This window comes from Pseudorasbora parva, chromosome 8 (assembly GCF_024679245.1).
Source record: "Pseudorasbora parva isolate DD20220531a chromosome 8, ASM2467924v1, whole genome shotgun sequence".
NCBI lineage: Eukaryota > Metazoa > Chordata > Actinopteri > Cypriniformes > Gobionidae > Pseudorasbora > Pseudorasbora parva.
In genome coordinates, this window is record NC_090179.1 from 20,318,220 (window position 1) to 20,331,879 (window position 13,660).

General features: G+C 37.7%; 1 protein-coding gene across 1 annotated transcript in view; it reads left to right on the plus strand.

Moving 5' to 3' along the window:
• The window catches only part of col4a4 (collagen, type IV, alpha 4), a 76,952-nt gene that overhangs the window by 43,356 nt on the left and 19,936 nt on the right, over positions 1-13,660 (plus strand). Inside the window, exons 15-37 of the mRNA XM_067450301.1 lie at positions 498-560; positions 865-909; positions 988-1,041; positions 1,174-1,234; positions 1,991-2,095; positions 2,225-2,305; positions 3,183-3,242; positions 3,465-3,527; positions 4,141-4,230; positions 5,217-5,377; positions 5,474-5,546; positions 5,912-6,018; positions 7,463-7,646; positions 9,260-9,328; positions 9,739-9,846; positions 10,092-10,310; positions 10,456-10,617; positions 10,691-10,858; positions 11,314-11,457; positions 11,550-11,657; positions 12,445-12,626; positions 12,826-12,889; positions 13,507-13,581. Coding sequence (XP_067306402.1) covers positions 498-560; positions 865-909; positions 988-1,041; positions 1,174-1,234; positions 1,991-2,095; positions 2,225-2,305; positions 3,183-3,242; positions 3,465-3,527; positions 4,141-4,230; positions 5,217-5,377; positions 5,474-5,546; positions 5,912-6,018; positions 7,463-7,646; positions 9,260-9,328; positions 9,739-9,846; positions 10,092-10,310; positions 10,456-10,617; positions 10,691-10,858; positions 11,314-11,457; positions 11,550-11,657; positions 12,445-12,626; positions 12,826-12,889; positions 13,507-13,581 — 2,446 coding nt within the window. The remainder of the gene's footprint in view (positions 1-497; positions 561-864; positions 910-987; positions 1,042-1,173; positions 1,235-1,990; positions 2,096-2,224; positions 2,306-3,182; positions 3,243-3,464; positions 3,528-4,140; positions 4,231-5,216; positions 5,378-5,473; positions 5,547-5,911; positions 6,019-7,462; positions 7,647-9,259; positions 9,329-9,738; positions 9,847-10,091; positions 10,311-10,455; positions 10,618-10,690; positions 10,859-11,313; positions 11,458-11,549; positions 11,658-12,444; positions 12,627-12,825; positions 12,890-13,506; positions 13,582-13,660) is intronic.

Below are 13,660 nucleotides of genomic sequence, written 5' to 3' on the forward strand. Positions count from 1 at the left end.
GCATCCTCCCTTTCCCTCTTCCTCTTCCTCTCTGCTCTATTCCATTGTTCTTAAATTGTTGTTGTAAAAAAGGTGCTCACCTGCGGTTGTTTCATAGAGCTTACATCCTGATTGAAGTGTTAACAATTAACCAATGAGGTGTTTGGCCTGGTGACACATGTATTGGCCATTTGGCACATGTAGTGTCATTTTGAATGGCAAACATGTGACTTATGTCTGATTGTTGTCTTATGCAAAGAACCGTGTTCAGTGCATTTAAAAAAGTGCCATTTTGAATTGCAAAATGTGTATAAAGCAGAAAATGTGTTTAGACTGGAGGAGACTTGAGTAGAGGTTTTGCTCTCTGTGTATCAATTTAAATAATTGTGCTGTGCATGTCCTTTTAGTGTGTTAGCAATTGGAAGAAAAAAATAATTAGTTCTGAGCGCTGCTTGCCCTAGTGTGAGATTTATTTTAAAAAATGCATGTGGATTTACATTAATTTATGTGTTTCTCAGGGTCCCGAAGGGCCTCCAGCAGAAAAAGGAGAGAAAGGCATAATTGGGTTCTCTGGACCTAGAGTAAGATTATTCACCTGTTTCCCTTTTAATTAATCCACGACAAACCAACACTACACTAATTCAGATCATAACACCTGCGATGAACCATTCTAACACTCAAACCAACTAATACGACCACAAACCATCTAAAAACAAAAACAAACAAAAAATCAACCGAACAATCATACCACTCAAACCAACTATTAAAAAGTTTGAAAATGAATCAATCAACACATACAATTTTACTCATTGAAATATGATTCAAGTAATTTAACTCAACTTTGTTCTAGATGTTAATGTAGTTTATTGTATTGTTTAATAATAGGGCCTGCCTGGATATCCAGGCCGAACAGGGCTTAAAGGACTCAAGGTACAAGTATTAATAAATCTTTATCATTAATAATAAACATTAATTTATATTGACATAAGTTTTTTTTTACAAATACAGGGTAGACTTGGGGAAAACGGTCTCCCTGGTCTATTTGGCAATCCAGGACCAAAGGTCAGACACACATCTATTTTTCATCTGCATTTTAAATCTTGCTTAGTTGCATTGTGTGAACTTTGAAAGTAAGAGATAATTAAACCTGAGCTGTATTGTCATTTGATCACTGCTGCTGTGAATGTGTGACAGGGCTTCCCAGGTGACCCCGGACCCAAAGGAATGCCACAATATTATACTAACTATGTGACAGGTAATGCATGTTTACATTAGTACACAACCACATTGTAAAAATGTGAACACTGTATACTATAAATGGTGTTTCACTTCATGGCTTGGTTAAATTTATTTTGATTCAGTGAAGTTAAAGGTACACTACTTAATTTTGAAAACGTTAAAAAAATTAACGTTTTTTTTTTTTTTTTTTAATTTACAAAATTAATGCATCATCAATCCTTCTTCCAAAATGTGTTTTTGTCTGACCCTGAATCACTATGGTAAGCTGGGAGAACGCAGACGGTTAACAATCACTGTACTGCATTAATTAAAAAGACTTCAATACAAAGTATTTGTCCAAAATTACATTTTAATAGTATTCGTGACCGTGAGGACGCGAACGTGTGACGTAGCCATGCGCACTAACCGGACCATCTCATTCTAGCGTTTAATGCCGAGGACTCTAATCTACACGCCTCTGAAGGACTGGAATAGAAAGGACACACTCACTAGACAAAGCCTTCTGTTTGAGAAGCACCCAGAGATGGTCTTATTATTGGTAGATCTGTGAGGGTCTGTGGCTTCTCCTGCAAAATGTATGCAGTTGTGTGTTTTACCGGCAATAAGACAATAGGTGTTTTACCAAATGTTACATAGTGTAGCTTTAATAAAAACATTTTTATGAAATCATGAATACAATTATATAACTTAAATGTATGATAACATTTTAAAAAGTTTCAAAACAAATTGTCCTTTTATTTGAAAAATGATGTTAAATGTATGTGTGCTGTAGGACCACCTGGAGATCCTGGGCTCCATGGTGCTGCCGGGCCGCCTGGGGATAGAGGGATGATGGGTATACCTGGTCTCCTTGGTGATCCAGGAGCATCTGTAACAGGTGTGAATGATCTTAAATATCATCTTTTTATGGCATTTATATTTTGTAAATCGTAGTTATGGTCTCAGACTCAAACCTTCTGTCTGTTTCTTTTTCAATTCTCGATTGTCTCTCTAACTCTGCTCTTAGGTGCAATGGGTGAATCTGGTCTCCAGGGTCTCAGTGGACTCAAAGGAGAAAAGGGTCAACCAGGAAGCATCTTGAGCTACGGTAATCTTTCAGATTCTCATCTTTTAGCTTACCCAAGCATCAGTATTAGACAGTGTTACAAGCATTTTATTAGATATTATAATAATTGAAAGAATATTATGTGTATAACTGACATGTTAGAGGCTAACATAAAAAAGTTTTTTTTTTCTTGTTCTGAATTGAAGGCTTTTTTTTTCTTTTCTTTTTTGCTTCAAGATGAGAAATTAAACGTATTTTATATTTGTAGTTATTAATCTTAAAACCAGCACTTGACAAGCTTAAACCAGCTCATGACAGCTAAGGGCCAGCTTAAACCAGCGCCCATACTTCAAAGCACATCTAACCAGCCTATGCTGGGGGTTTTCAACAGGGTTTACCTTGATTACAATTTTGGTGTTGAAAATATGATCTGACTACACCACTTCCTTATTTAACCCTCAGTTAAAAATCAGTAAAAAAAAAGTTACACAGGACAAAAATGTCCATGTCAAAAAAACGGTCATAAAAACTGAATATTAGGAGCACAGACTCGGGCTGCTCCCAAACAATCACAGAATAGGAGAGAGATTGTGCTTTGAACTCCTTGGACTGAAACCTTCCCAGGGGGAAAAAGATGTACTATTAAATGTATTAGAAATGAATTATAGTATATTTGTATTGTACTAAAAACATATTCAAGCAAATGTTTAATGCATTTAAGAGTATGTGTTTTTAACCTGGATTTAAGATTACAGTTTAAAATGATCTGATTGAAAAAAAATGTCTCTTGTCCGAAAGCTTGTCTCTTTTCACTTTTTAATGTATTGTTTCCACTGTAATGTATTGATTCATATAATCAATAATACATGTTTTACCTCTGCTCCCTTCTTCTGACCTGTTTTTATGTATCTTTTTTAAGATCTTTTTTTAGGGGGGCAGAAGAAATATCCATACTATGACGCTCCGGATGGCCCTCCTGGTGAGTGGATGCTACACAAAACACACAATATATACTTACACTACTGTTCAGAAGTTTGGGGTTGGTAAGTTTGGGTTGATATCTGAGGTCAGTAAATCTTTACTGACCTCAGATATGGTAGTGTATTGTTTTTTCTCTCTTTTCATTTTAATGCCACATAAGAGCGAGAAGTAGATATTGTAATACTTATATAAATTAGTAACATCATGAATCTTCTTCTAGGGGAACCTGGAAAACGGGGCCCCTCTGGATTTAAAGGGAAAAAAGGAGATCCTGGCCCTCCTGGTAAGTGGATATGTTCTTCCATTCTGGATATGTTCTTCCATTGTCTGTCTTAACCAGCGCTGATGAGATTGTGATTCAGTCACATACCTGCATAAAATTAAGGTTGGAGGGAGACTTAAAGCCCTTCATCTTTACATTTAAACTTTAGACAGCATGTAATTGTTTACCTAGTTCCCTTAGTGCCTTTGTCTACTTTTGTGACTGTCTTTTCAATTGCAAAAAGCCTTTTTATACTTTGACAAATTTTACGTTGACAAAAAACATGTTTAGTGTAGACACATTAAATGCCATTATGTTGAAATTATTGATAATGTGCATGTGTGTGCATCATCTATGCACTTATTGTATGTCCTTCCTTCAAAGCATGTTATCTTTATTTGCCTGCTCGTATGTTGTTTTTGTGTGCATGTCCATCCTGTCTTGATGTCAGCATTTGTCTTGCCATGTGTTTTGGATGAAAAGTTTATAGTGAGCACAACATTTGAACTGTCACATGCTACATCCAATACATTTATGCAAGAAACATAAATACCTAAATACATAATACGTTACACTATCGTTCAAAAGAAGTACAACTAATACACGGTGATGAGAGTATCTGTCTGTGATATAGGTCACTACTGCCTCCCTGGAGAACGTGGAGAATCTGGTCAGGTTGGACAGAGAGGGCCTGCCGGATTACCAGGTGTCCAGGGGAATAAAGGTGAGTTTTAAGACATTGACATAGGGACCTGTTTTAATAATTTAAGCTCATGTCTAAATCCACTTTTGCTAGTTTAACGACAGGAAAAATGGTCAGCGCCCCCTGCCGCATAGTATAAAAGGGTTGTACCTAGTCTCTTAATGAGTCATGGGTGTGTTTTGGCCGTTACGTGCAATAAACCAATCAGAGTCTCATCTCCCATTCACTTTAAAATCCAGTTGCACTTGCAAAATGGCAGATTGCTATTTACATGCTGATTTATTGACACCCTCAACCTGACGAGTCAGGTAAAATACATGTGTGTATTGCCACGATTGGTTATTAGCCAATTTCATTCGTTATGACGTAGGAATTTTTATCTTTATGTACACAATAATAATCTTTCACATTTACATCCATATACATCACCGTAATTTTTCATATTTAAAAATGTTTGTGTGCTTCTGCGCGTCCCTGTGTGGGTAAAATCAAAGTGTTCAAAGCGTTGAAATTACATTTAAAAATATTTACTCAAATAGAATATATTTAATATTACACAATATTTTACTGAAGTTTTGATTAAATATGGCCCACAAGTCTTGAAAGTCACTTTTGAACAGTATGTTTTTTAGTTGTGGTTTTTTTAACCAAACAAACTTGTGTAAATTGTATATATTGTACATTTTGTCATTTTTTTATATTTTTAATCATAACTTAAGTGCCCAAATACTTTTGGGGGTGCTATTTTAGTGAATAGGCTATAATATATACTATAATCTATGATTTATATATCGAATATGTGCACTGAATGATTAATAGAAATGTGCAGAGCCTGCTCATGAGAATAAGAGTGTGTTGTCTGGCGCTGTCCATGGTGCTGATTATTTTTGGTTCTTTTGTCATAGCTTTAAAGTTGTGTGTAGTGTGTTCTTTAGGTTGCGGAAAAGCATATTTTCTAACCCAAGTATGAGCACATGTGCTTATTGTTTTTATGCATTCCCTTTCAGGTCCTGATGGGGGATGTGCATGTGACCCGCCTGATGATCTACCTGGCGATCCTGGTCCTCCAGGTGTTCCGGGTGATCCTGGTGATCCTGGGCAAAAAGGATACCGGGGTCCCACTGGTGATATTGGACTCATCGGAGAGAGGGGTGTGGGAGGTGTTCCTGTATGTAAACCTAGTTGATTTTCAAAATAAGTTTGTATAGTGCCAGTATATTTTTGTGCATCTAAGGATTTATTTTTGTTTGTGTGTGTTTCTCAGGGTCCCAGAGGCTTCACAGGTGTCAGAGGGATTAAAGGAGAGAAAGGAGGCGTTATGGTCTCATGCACAAAGGGTGAAGCATATTTGCAATTTATAGATTATTGATATTTTAAACATTTTAAGGGTAATCCAAAATGATCTAACAACCAAGGATATTTTCTGTAGTATAATACATGGTTTGATGTTCAATGTTTGATAAATAAAATGGCTAAAAAGTATAAAAAGTAAATCATCCAGCCTTACTAACATTTTTTTGGAATTTTATTGCTTTGCAATTCCTTGATCCATGAACATTATGCCAGACTTTTCACAGAGGTTTTAAATTTCTTCTGATGTTTTCTGATCAAGTTATCCATCAAATACCTCCTCTTAATTTTATGTGTGAACTGATGTGCAGTTATCATAAATTATTATATCATTTTTTGCATTATTTTAAAGGAGTGAAAGGAGATTTAGGATCTATTGGAGAATGTGGAAAGCCAGGGTATGATGGGAAGAAAGGGGCTGATGGGAAGTGTGGTGCTCCTGGAGATCCAGGACCTCTGGTACGTCATAGACATACAGTGTATATACAATTTATAAAAAGTTGTGGGACACCATACTTTTTTACACGTCACTTTCACTTTATATACGTATATACAAACAATCATTGGTCACTTTATTAGGTACACCTTGCTAGTACCTGGTTGGACCACATTTTCCCTTCAGAATGGTCTTAATTCTTCGTGGCAAAGGTTCAAAAAGGTGCTGTAAATATTTTGTCCATTTTGTCATGATAGCATGACACATTTGCTGCAGATTTGTCGGCTGCATATCCATGATGCAAATCTCCCATCCTACCACACACCAAATTGGCTCTAATGGATGGAGATCTGGTGACTGTGGAGGCCATTTGAGTAGAATACTCATTGTTAACTCATGATTAAGAAACCAATTTGTGATGATTTGAGGTTTGTGACGTGTTGTGTTATCCTGCTTTGCTGGAAGTAGCCACCAGAAGATGGGTAGACTGTGGTCATTAAGAGGTGGATATGATCAGCCACAATAGGCAGTGGCATTTAAACAAGTCTCGTTTGGTACTAAGGGACCCAAAGTGTGCCATGAAAATATCCCTGTCACCATTTCATCACCAGCCATCTGAATCGTTATCAGACCAATTTTTACAATCCTATATTGAGCCTTTGCAAATTGTAACCTCAGTTTCCTTTTCTTAGCTGACAAAATGGCATTTGGTGTGGTCTTCTGCTGCTGTAGCCCACCTGCTTCAAGGTTGGGCGTGTCGTTCTTTCAGAGATGCTCTTCTGTAGACCTCAGTTATAGCGAGTGGTTATTTGAGTTACTGTTGCCTTTCTATTCTCGTGAACCTGTCTGGCCATTCTCCTCTGACCTCTGGCATCAAAAAGTCATTTTCTGCCACAGAAGCAATGCTAACTGGATATTTTCTTTTTTCTCTGTAATGCCAAGAGATGGTTGTGCATGAAATTCCCAATATATCAGCAGCTTCTAAAATACTAAATAATACTAAAATGACAACAATGTCATGTTCAAAGTCACTTAAATCCCCTTTCCTCCCATTCTGATGCTCAGTTTGAATTTCAGCAGATCAGTTTGACCACGACTAAATGCATCTGATGCCCTGTGATTGGCTGATTAGATACAGTATTTGTGATTAACAAGCAGTTGAACAGGTGTCTAATAAAGTAGCCAGTGAATGTATAGTTACCATTTGTAATTAACAATTAATATGTAACTTGGTATTAGTATTAACATTAACACAGAGGGACCTATGGTACCATCTAGTGAATGACCTGTGTATTGGTCCACATTAAAACCCTATAACGTGCTGTCATGCAATTGGAGAGTTCATTATTGAACATTTTCTTTATATAAATGAAGAAAATGATTTCTTCATGATTTTTATGTACTGTAATGTACAGACATGAATTTATAAAAACAAAAATAATAATAACTTTTTTTTTCTCTTTCCAGGGAGATAATCTTGTTGGACCGCCAGGTGAAAGGGGATGTCAAGGAACAGTTGGTGTGAAAGGCTTCAGAGGTCCAGCTGGTCCTCCTGGACCATGTATGATGGGGTCAATTGGGCGACGAGGGCAACAAGGGGACCCTGGACCTCAAGGCCTAATAGGGCCCCCTGGTTCTAAAGGGGTTCAAGGTATGAGTGCTGATGGTTTATGTTCCATGCGATAAATTGACATCCAGCCACTATTTCAGCTGTATATAGTAAATATAATTTGATGTTAACTATTGTTTAAAGGTTAGTTCAACCAAAAAATTTAATTCTGTCATTTATTACTCGCCCTCATGTTATTCCAAACCTGTAAGACCTTCGTTCATCTTCAGAACACAAATTAAGATATTTTTTGATGAAATCTGAGAGCTTTCTGACCCCACATAGACTGCAACGTTACTGCAACTTTCAAGGCCCTGAAAACTACTTTATTTACTAATTACTTACTTTATTCAGCAATCTCTGTGTCAGTCTCCTACGCTGTTGACGTAATAAAAACAGCGCACCGCTTCTGAGTTCTACATGAGAACAGCGACTCACCATTGGCTAGCTCCTGCGTCAGCATCGCACGCATGTGGCGTGGTGCTCACGTAAACACAGTGCTGACCAATAGTAAGCCGGCATTCTGACATAGCGCAATGAAATGTTCATAGTTCAATGAAATGTTTGAAGGTGCTCTTTGGGATCTGGGATTGAAATTAATGTTAAACAAAGATGCAAATACAATGCACTTTTCTTAAAAAAATATTAAAAAGCCTTTATTTTAGGCTGCATTTACACTGCAGGTCTTGATGTGCAATTTCTATTTCGTGACTATATCCGATTTTTTTGACGACCCGCTTACATATTTTTTTCAAAAGCGACCCGTATCCGATATTTGCATTTACACTGTACACTGGGAAAACAGCCCAAGACGTTCTTAACCGGTGAAAGGAAGTAAAACAGCGTGATATGCAATGGACGCAGACAAAATGATTGCACAATGTTTTGCTGTCTGCACTGTTCCACACATCTTTAAAGTCGGCAAAACATTTCTCTCTTAAAGCTACACTGTGTGATATTTTTCCCCATCTAGCGGTGAAAAGGTATATGACCATCCAGTGAATAATAGTTTCTGTTCCTCTCAATTCTGATTTCGTTTTAACTCCTACGGTGGCCAATTTAGTCCAAGATTAAGCAAGCAGGGAAAATCTTTAAAAGCAGGGAAAATCAGGGAAAATCTTTACCAGGAACTTTATAGACCCCAGTTCCTGCAGTCGAAACACACCGATTACCACCCCAAAGTCCCTAGTTCCTGGGGAAAGTTCCCATGGTGAAAACGCAGCGAAGCATGACAGTCAAGACTTTTAGATTTCTATTTCTAATAAATGCTGTTCTTTTAAACTTTTGAACTAATTTTATGAACACAAAATATTAAGCAGCACAACTGTTAACATAATCCTTGAGCAGCAAATCAGCATATTAGAATGAATTTCTGAAGGATCATGTGACAATGAGGACTGCAATAATGATGCTGAAAATTCAGCTTTCCCGTCACAGGAATAAATCACATTTCAAAACAGTTATTTTAAATTGTAATATTTCACAATATTACTGTTTTTGTTGTATTTTTTTTTAAATCAAATTAATACATGAACCTTGATTTACCTTAAGACGTGCTTTTCAAATGACTGTACATTAAACGAACAATAGCGTAAGTAAGGTAGTGTATGTCCATTTGTAAAGCACACATCTTGATTTGTTGATTTCCTTGGTAGGCGATACACTGCCCTGTGGTCCTGGCACACCTGGAGCCCCTGGTTGCAAAGGAATGCCTGGATTTAAAGGTAACATATATTTTCTGGATAAGTGTATAAGAGAATGATGATTGGAAAAAAGAAATTATGCAACTGAAGGAATAACAATAATGTACCTTAAAGTGTAGTGAGTTTCCTCCAAAGGCCTCCTTGTGTCTTTTTTAAATGTGTTAATTATATTATAAATTATATATTACATACTCACTTTTGTTCATTATTTGGTGCCAGCTGACATTCAGACAATTACTCAGACTTAGTGAAATTTTTGGACTAATGAAGTTAGCCTGTCATGTGACTGTTGAATGTCTTCAAATTGCAGTATAATTAAATTGCAGACATATGAATTGAAAGAGGCTCGATTCATAAAGTGTACATTTTGCGGCACAGATGACTGATTTACTGATCAGATACAAAATTAAAACCTTATTATTTCCTTCCAGGTAAGAAAGGTACAGTTGGAAATCCAGGATGTACCGGACAGACTGGACCAGATGGTCCCAGGGGAGAGAATGGAGTACCTGGCGATTTGGGGTGTAGCGGACCGAAAGGTAGATATTGTTACCATTTTAGAGCTAAAGTCACATGTTTGAGGCTTGTTGCATTTTATTTTGAGGCTTGGTTCAACTTTATGCATATTTGTAAAACCCTGAATAAACCCTCTGATTCAATTCAACATGCATTTATTAATTATTCTTTATCTGCATTATAATTTGATTATTGGCTCTTGATTAGAACACATCCATTAGAAAATTATTATACAGTAAATCTAATATCTCTGCCTTGTCATCCGCAGGTCCAGGTGGGGTTTCAGGAGATCCAGGTGACGCTGGCCCTGACGGCAACTGTATTAACGGCTCACCTGGTATAACTGGATGCCGAGGACCCCAGGGTTTGAAGGGGTCTTTTGGAGACTCTGTTATCGGGGCTCCAGGACCAAAGGGGCCCTTTGGGGTTCAAGGACCTCAGGGCCCTAAAGGTGTACCTGGACCTCCCGGACCAATTGGATTGCAAGGTACTGCAAAAACATTGAGGGTTAATAAATCTATGGCAAACAACTTTATATAAAAAATATTTTATGGTCAAGATATAAACTGTATTCAGAATAGCCAAGTCCATTAACTTATAATCTAGCCCCTATTAAATAACTTTTCCTTCAGGTACATCTGGTATTCCTGGACTTCCTGGAAGAAAGGGGGAGAAAGGAGTGGATGGTAAACCAGGAGCACCTGGTTCCCCAGGTGGGAGACCAGAACAATGTGACAAAGGACAAGCTGGTCTACCTGGCAAGACAGGACCGCAAGGATTTATTGGACAGAGAGGTGAGTAGAGACTACTGTATCAACGGAGGCTTGTTAAGATTGTTCTGATAATAATGTCATTTTTCTGTGTTAGGCACCCCTGGAGAGAAAGGATCGCTTGGGGAGCTGGGACCTCCATCCGCTGGAGCTAAAGGAGACCGTGGTAAGCCTGGTGTCCCGGGGATTCAGGGATACCCAGGGCTACAGGGACCTTCAGGACTCAAAGGAGACAGTGGAAATCCTGGATTTACTGGACCGAAGGGTAAAGAAGAGTCTTTCCACAGTTCTTAATGTGCTTTGGCGAGTTTATTCAATGAATTTACCTTGTTATGTGACATTGTTAACAACTGCCTAACTGTGGTTTGCAACATTTTGGTAGACTGAAACATAATTTACAGTTAAGATGGGTGTTACTATCGATGCTAGTTTTATATATACTATACTGTAAGATTTTTAAAGTCTTAATGCGCAGCATGGTTGCAAAAATGCAGTAATATTGTTTATTTTGTTTTGCTGACCTCAACATTTTTGAACTGTAGTGTAATTACATTTATGTTGACATTAGCTGAAATGTTTATTAATTTCTTTGTAGGGTGTTATAGGAATATGTGTAATATCCCTTTAAATGTGTGTGCTTTAGATATGTAGAGTTAAAAAAAAAAAAAAAAGCTGTCAGTGGGACACATGATTCTCAGCTGTCATATTGCCTGGTCTCAGGTTTGCCTGGGTTTCCTGGTCAAGATGGCTGTCATGGCAACACAGGGCAGACAGGCCCTTTAGGGGCTCCTGGACCAAAAGGCCTTAGGGGTCACAATGGATGGCCAGGTTGTCCAGGGGAAAATGGATCCAAGGGTCAGAAAGGTACTTCAAAACAGTGTGAAATGTCGTATTGTCATGCTTTAAGATGGGTCTAATGTGATTTTGGCAGTTAACGGTACCACATTATTTTACAGGATGCATTGGGCCTCCTGGACCTCCTGGAGAAATGATTTCAGTGCCAGTCAAAGGCCGGGTAGGACCTCCTGGACCTCATGGGGAGAATGGTTTCTGTGGAGAGAGGGGTAAGTCTATAACAGATACACAGACCCTGTTTACACCTCATATTAAAATGCGTTTTGGTCAATCGGATTAAAGTGGTCAAGTGGACGAGGGAGACACATTCCCATTTGCACCTGGTGATTTAATCTGTCTCTTTTGTTCACTTTCAACCAGTTCTGTCCTGATTTCATCGAGGGGAGAGTCTATGGGCGGGTAAATGCATGGTTTTTTTTTCAGATCTTTCGACCTAATGGACAAAATAAGATTGTGTAATTTACATTTAGATGTAAATCTGTTGTCTAGCCTGGAGACAGAAAACAGAAAAACACAGCAGCTTTCGTCTCTATGCTGTAAGTCTGTGTTAGAAATGTGTCTCAGGAACAGTGAGAGAACATTGTGCTTCAAACATGTTTTGTCTCCAAACCAAACTTGGGGCTTCAGCCAACAAAGTTTAAATCCTATCTGGCTAGCGTACTTCCCATAATGTTTACGCGTTAGTAGGCGAAGAGTAGATGGACTTTTGTGGGGGTTCGAACACATTCAACCACATGAGCTCTACGTCTGCATTACGAAAGCAATATTGTCGAATACGTTTTCGGCAACCTCTGGAAGTGGTCAAAAGTGGACAAGCTCAAAAAAAACAGTTAGACCCTGTTTACACCTGTATTTAGTGTCATCTACTTGTGATCCGATCGACCAATACACATCTTAATACCAGGTGTAAACAAGTCCTCAGATACTATGTTGGTCTCTAACTTTGATAGAAAAAACCTTCAGAAGATCATGTGGTTTCTACTTCTTAATTCTCAGGTAACAAGGGGGACCCAGCTCCGCCTGGACCACCAGGGTATCCAGGACTTAATGGACCTCCGGGATTTGAAAGTGGCTGCCGTGGACCACCAGGCATTCCTGGGCTGCCCGGTGAGCCTGGCGCATGTGGCCAACCTGGACCAAAGGGAATTACGGGATTCCCTGGAGAATGTGGTGATCCAGTGAGTCGATGGTCTTTTTAATATTAATTTTATTGTTTAGTTCCTGCCAAATTATTTAAGTTTTGTTGTTGGTTTGAATATCTTGGCATTTTTGCAGACTGAAACACATATAGTGTACATAAACAGAACCAGATATAGATTATGTAGATAAACTGACTGTGACCATTTAGAAGTTAGTCATTAACACATTTCTTCATAGGGTGATCCTGGATTGACTGGTATGGCAGGAACCCCTGGTTTCCCTGGGTTTGATGGTCCTAAAGGTAAAATACAATGCTTGAAACCTTGCATACTCAAAAGTTTGGAGTTGGTAAGAGTTTTTTTTTTTTATGTGTGTTTTTGTACGCTCATTTACAGTAGTAGGCTGCATATATTTGAATATATTTTAAAAAGTAATTTATTTGTGTAATCAAAGTTACATTTTCAGTATTATTACTATTATTGTTCATTAGTCGTCATTGTCACATGACCCTTCAGAAACCATTCTAGTATAAAGATTTGCTGCTCAAGAAACATTTCACATTATTATCAATGTTGAAAACATTGCTAGTAATAGTACAAACTAGAGAAGATGTTTTCAGGATTCTTGGATTAGAATCAACAGAACAACAGCATTTATTTAAAATAAAATTATTTTGTAACAAAAGTATAAGCATTTACTTTCATTTTTGATCAAATAAATGCATTGTTAGTGAATTAATGTATCAATTTTAAAAAAAAGTTCAACTTTAACATACTGACCCCAATCCTTAGAACAGTAATGTATGAATTCAAACCTATGGGTTTTTACAAAAACTACACACAATCATTATTCATTCAATCTGCACATTTTAAGTGCAATGAGCTCTATTTCAAAACACTCTTATATGGTATTGAATAGGTGACAGAGGTGAATCTATTGGTGAGCCTGGACGAACAGGTGAGAGAGGGCCATGTGGACAGAAAGGCGTGTCAGGTATGGCTTTCTTAACGTTTACTTAACCTTTCTTGTAATATAATATATTAATTTGAATTTGTTCTGAGCTATAGAAACA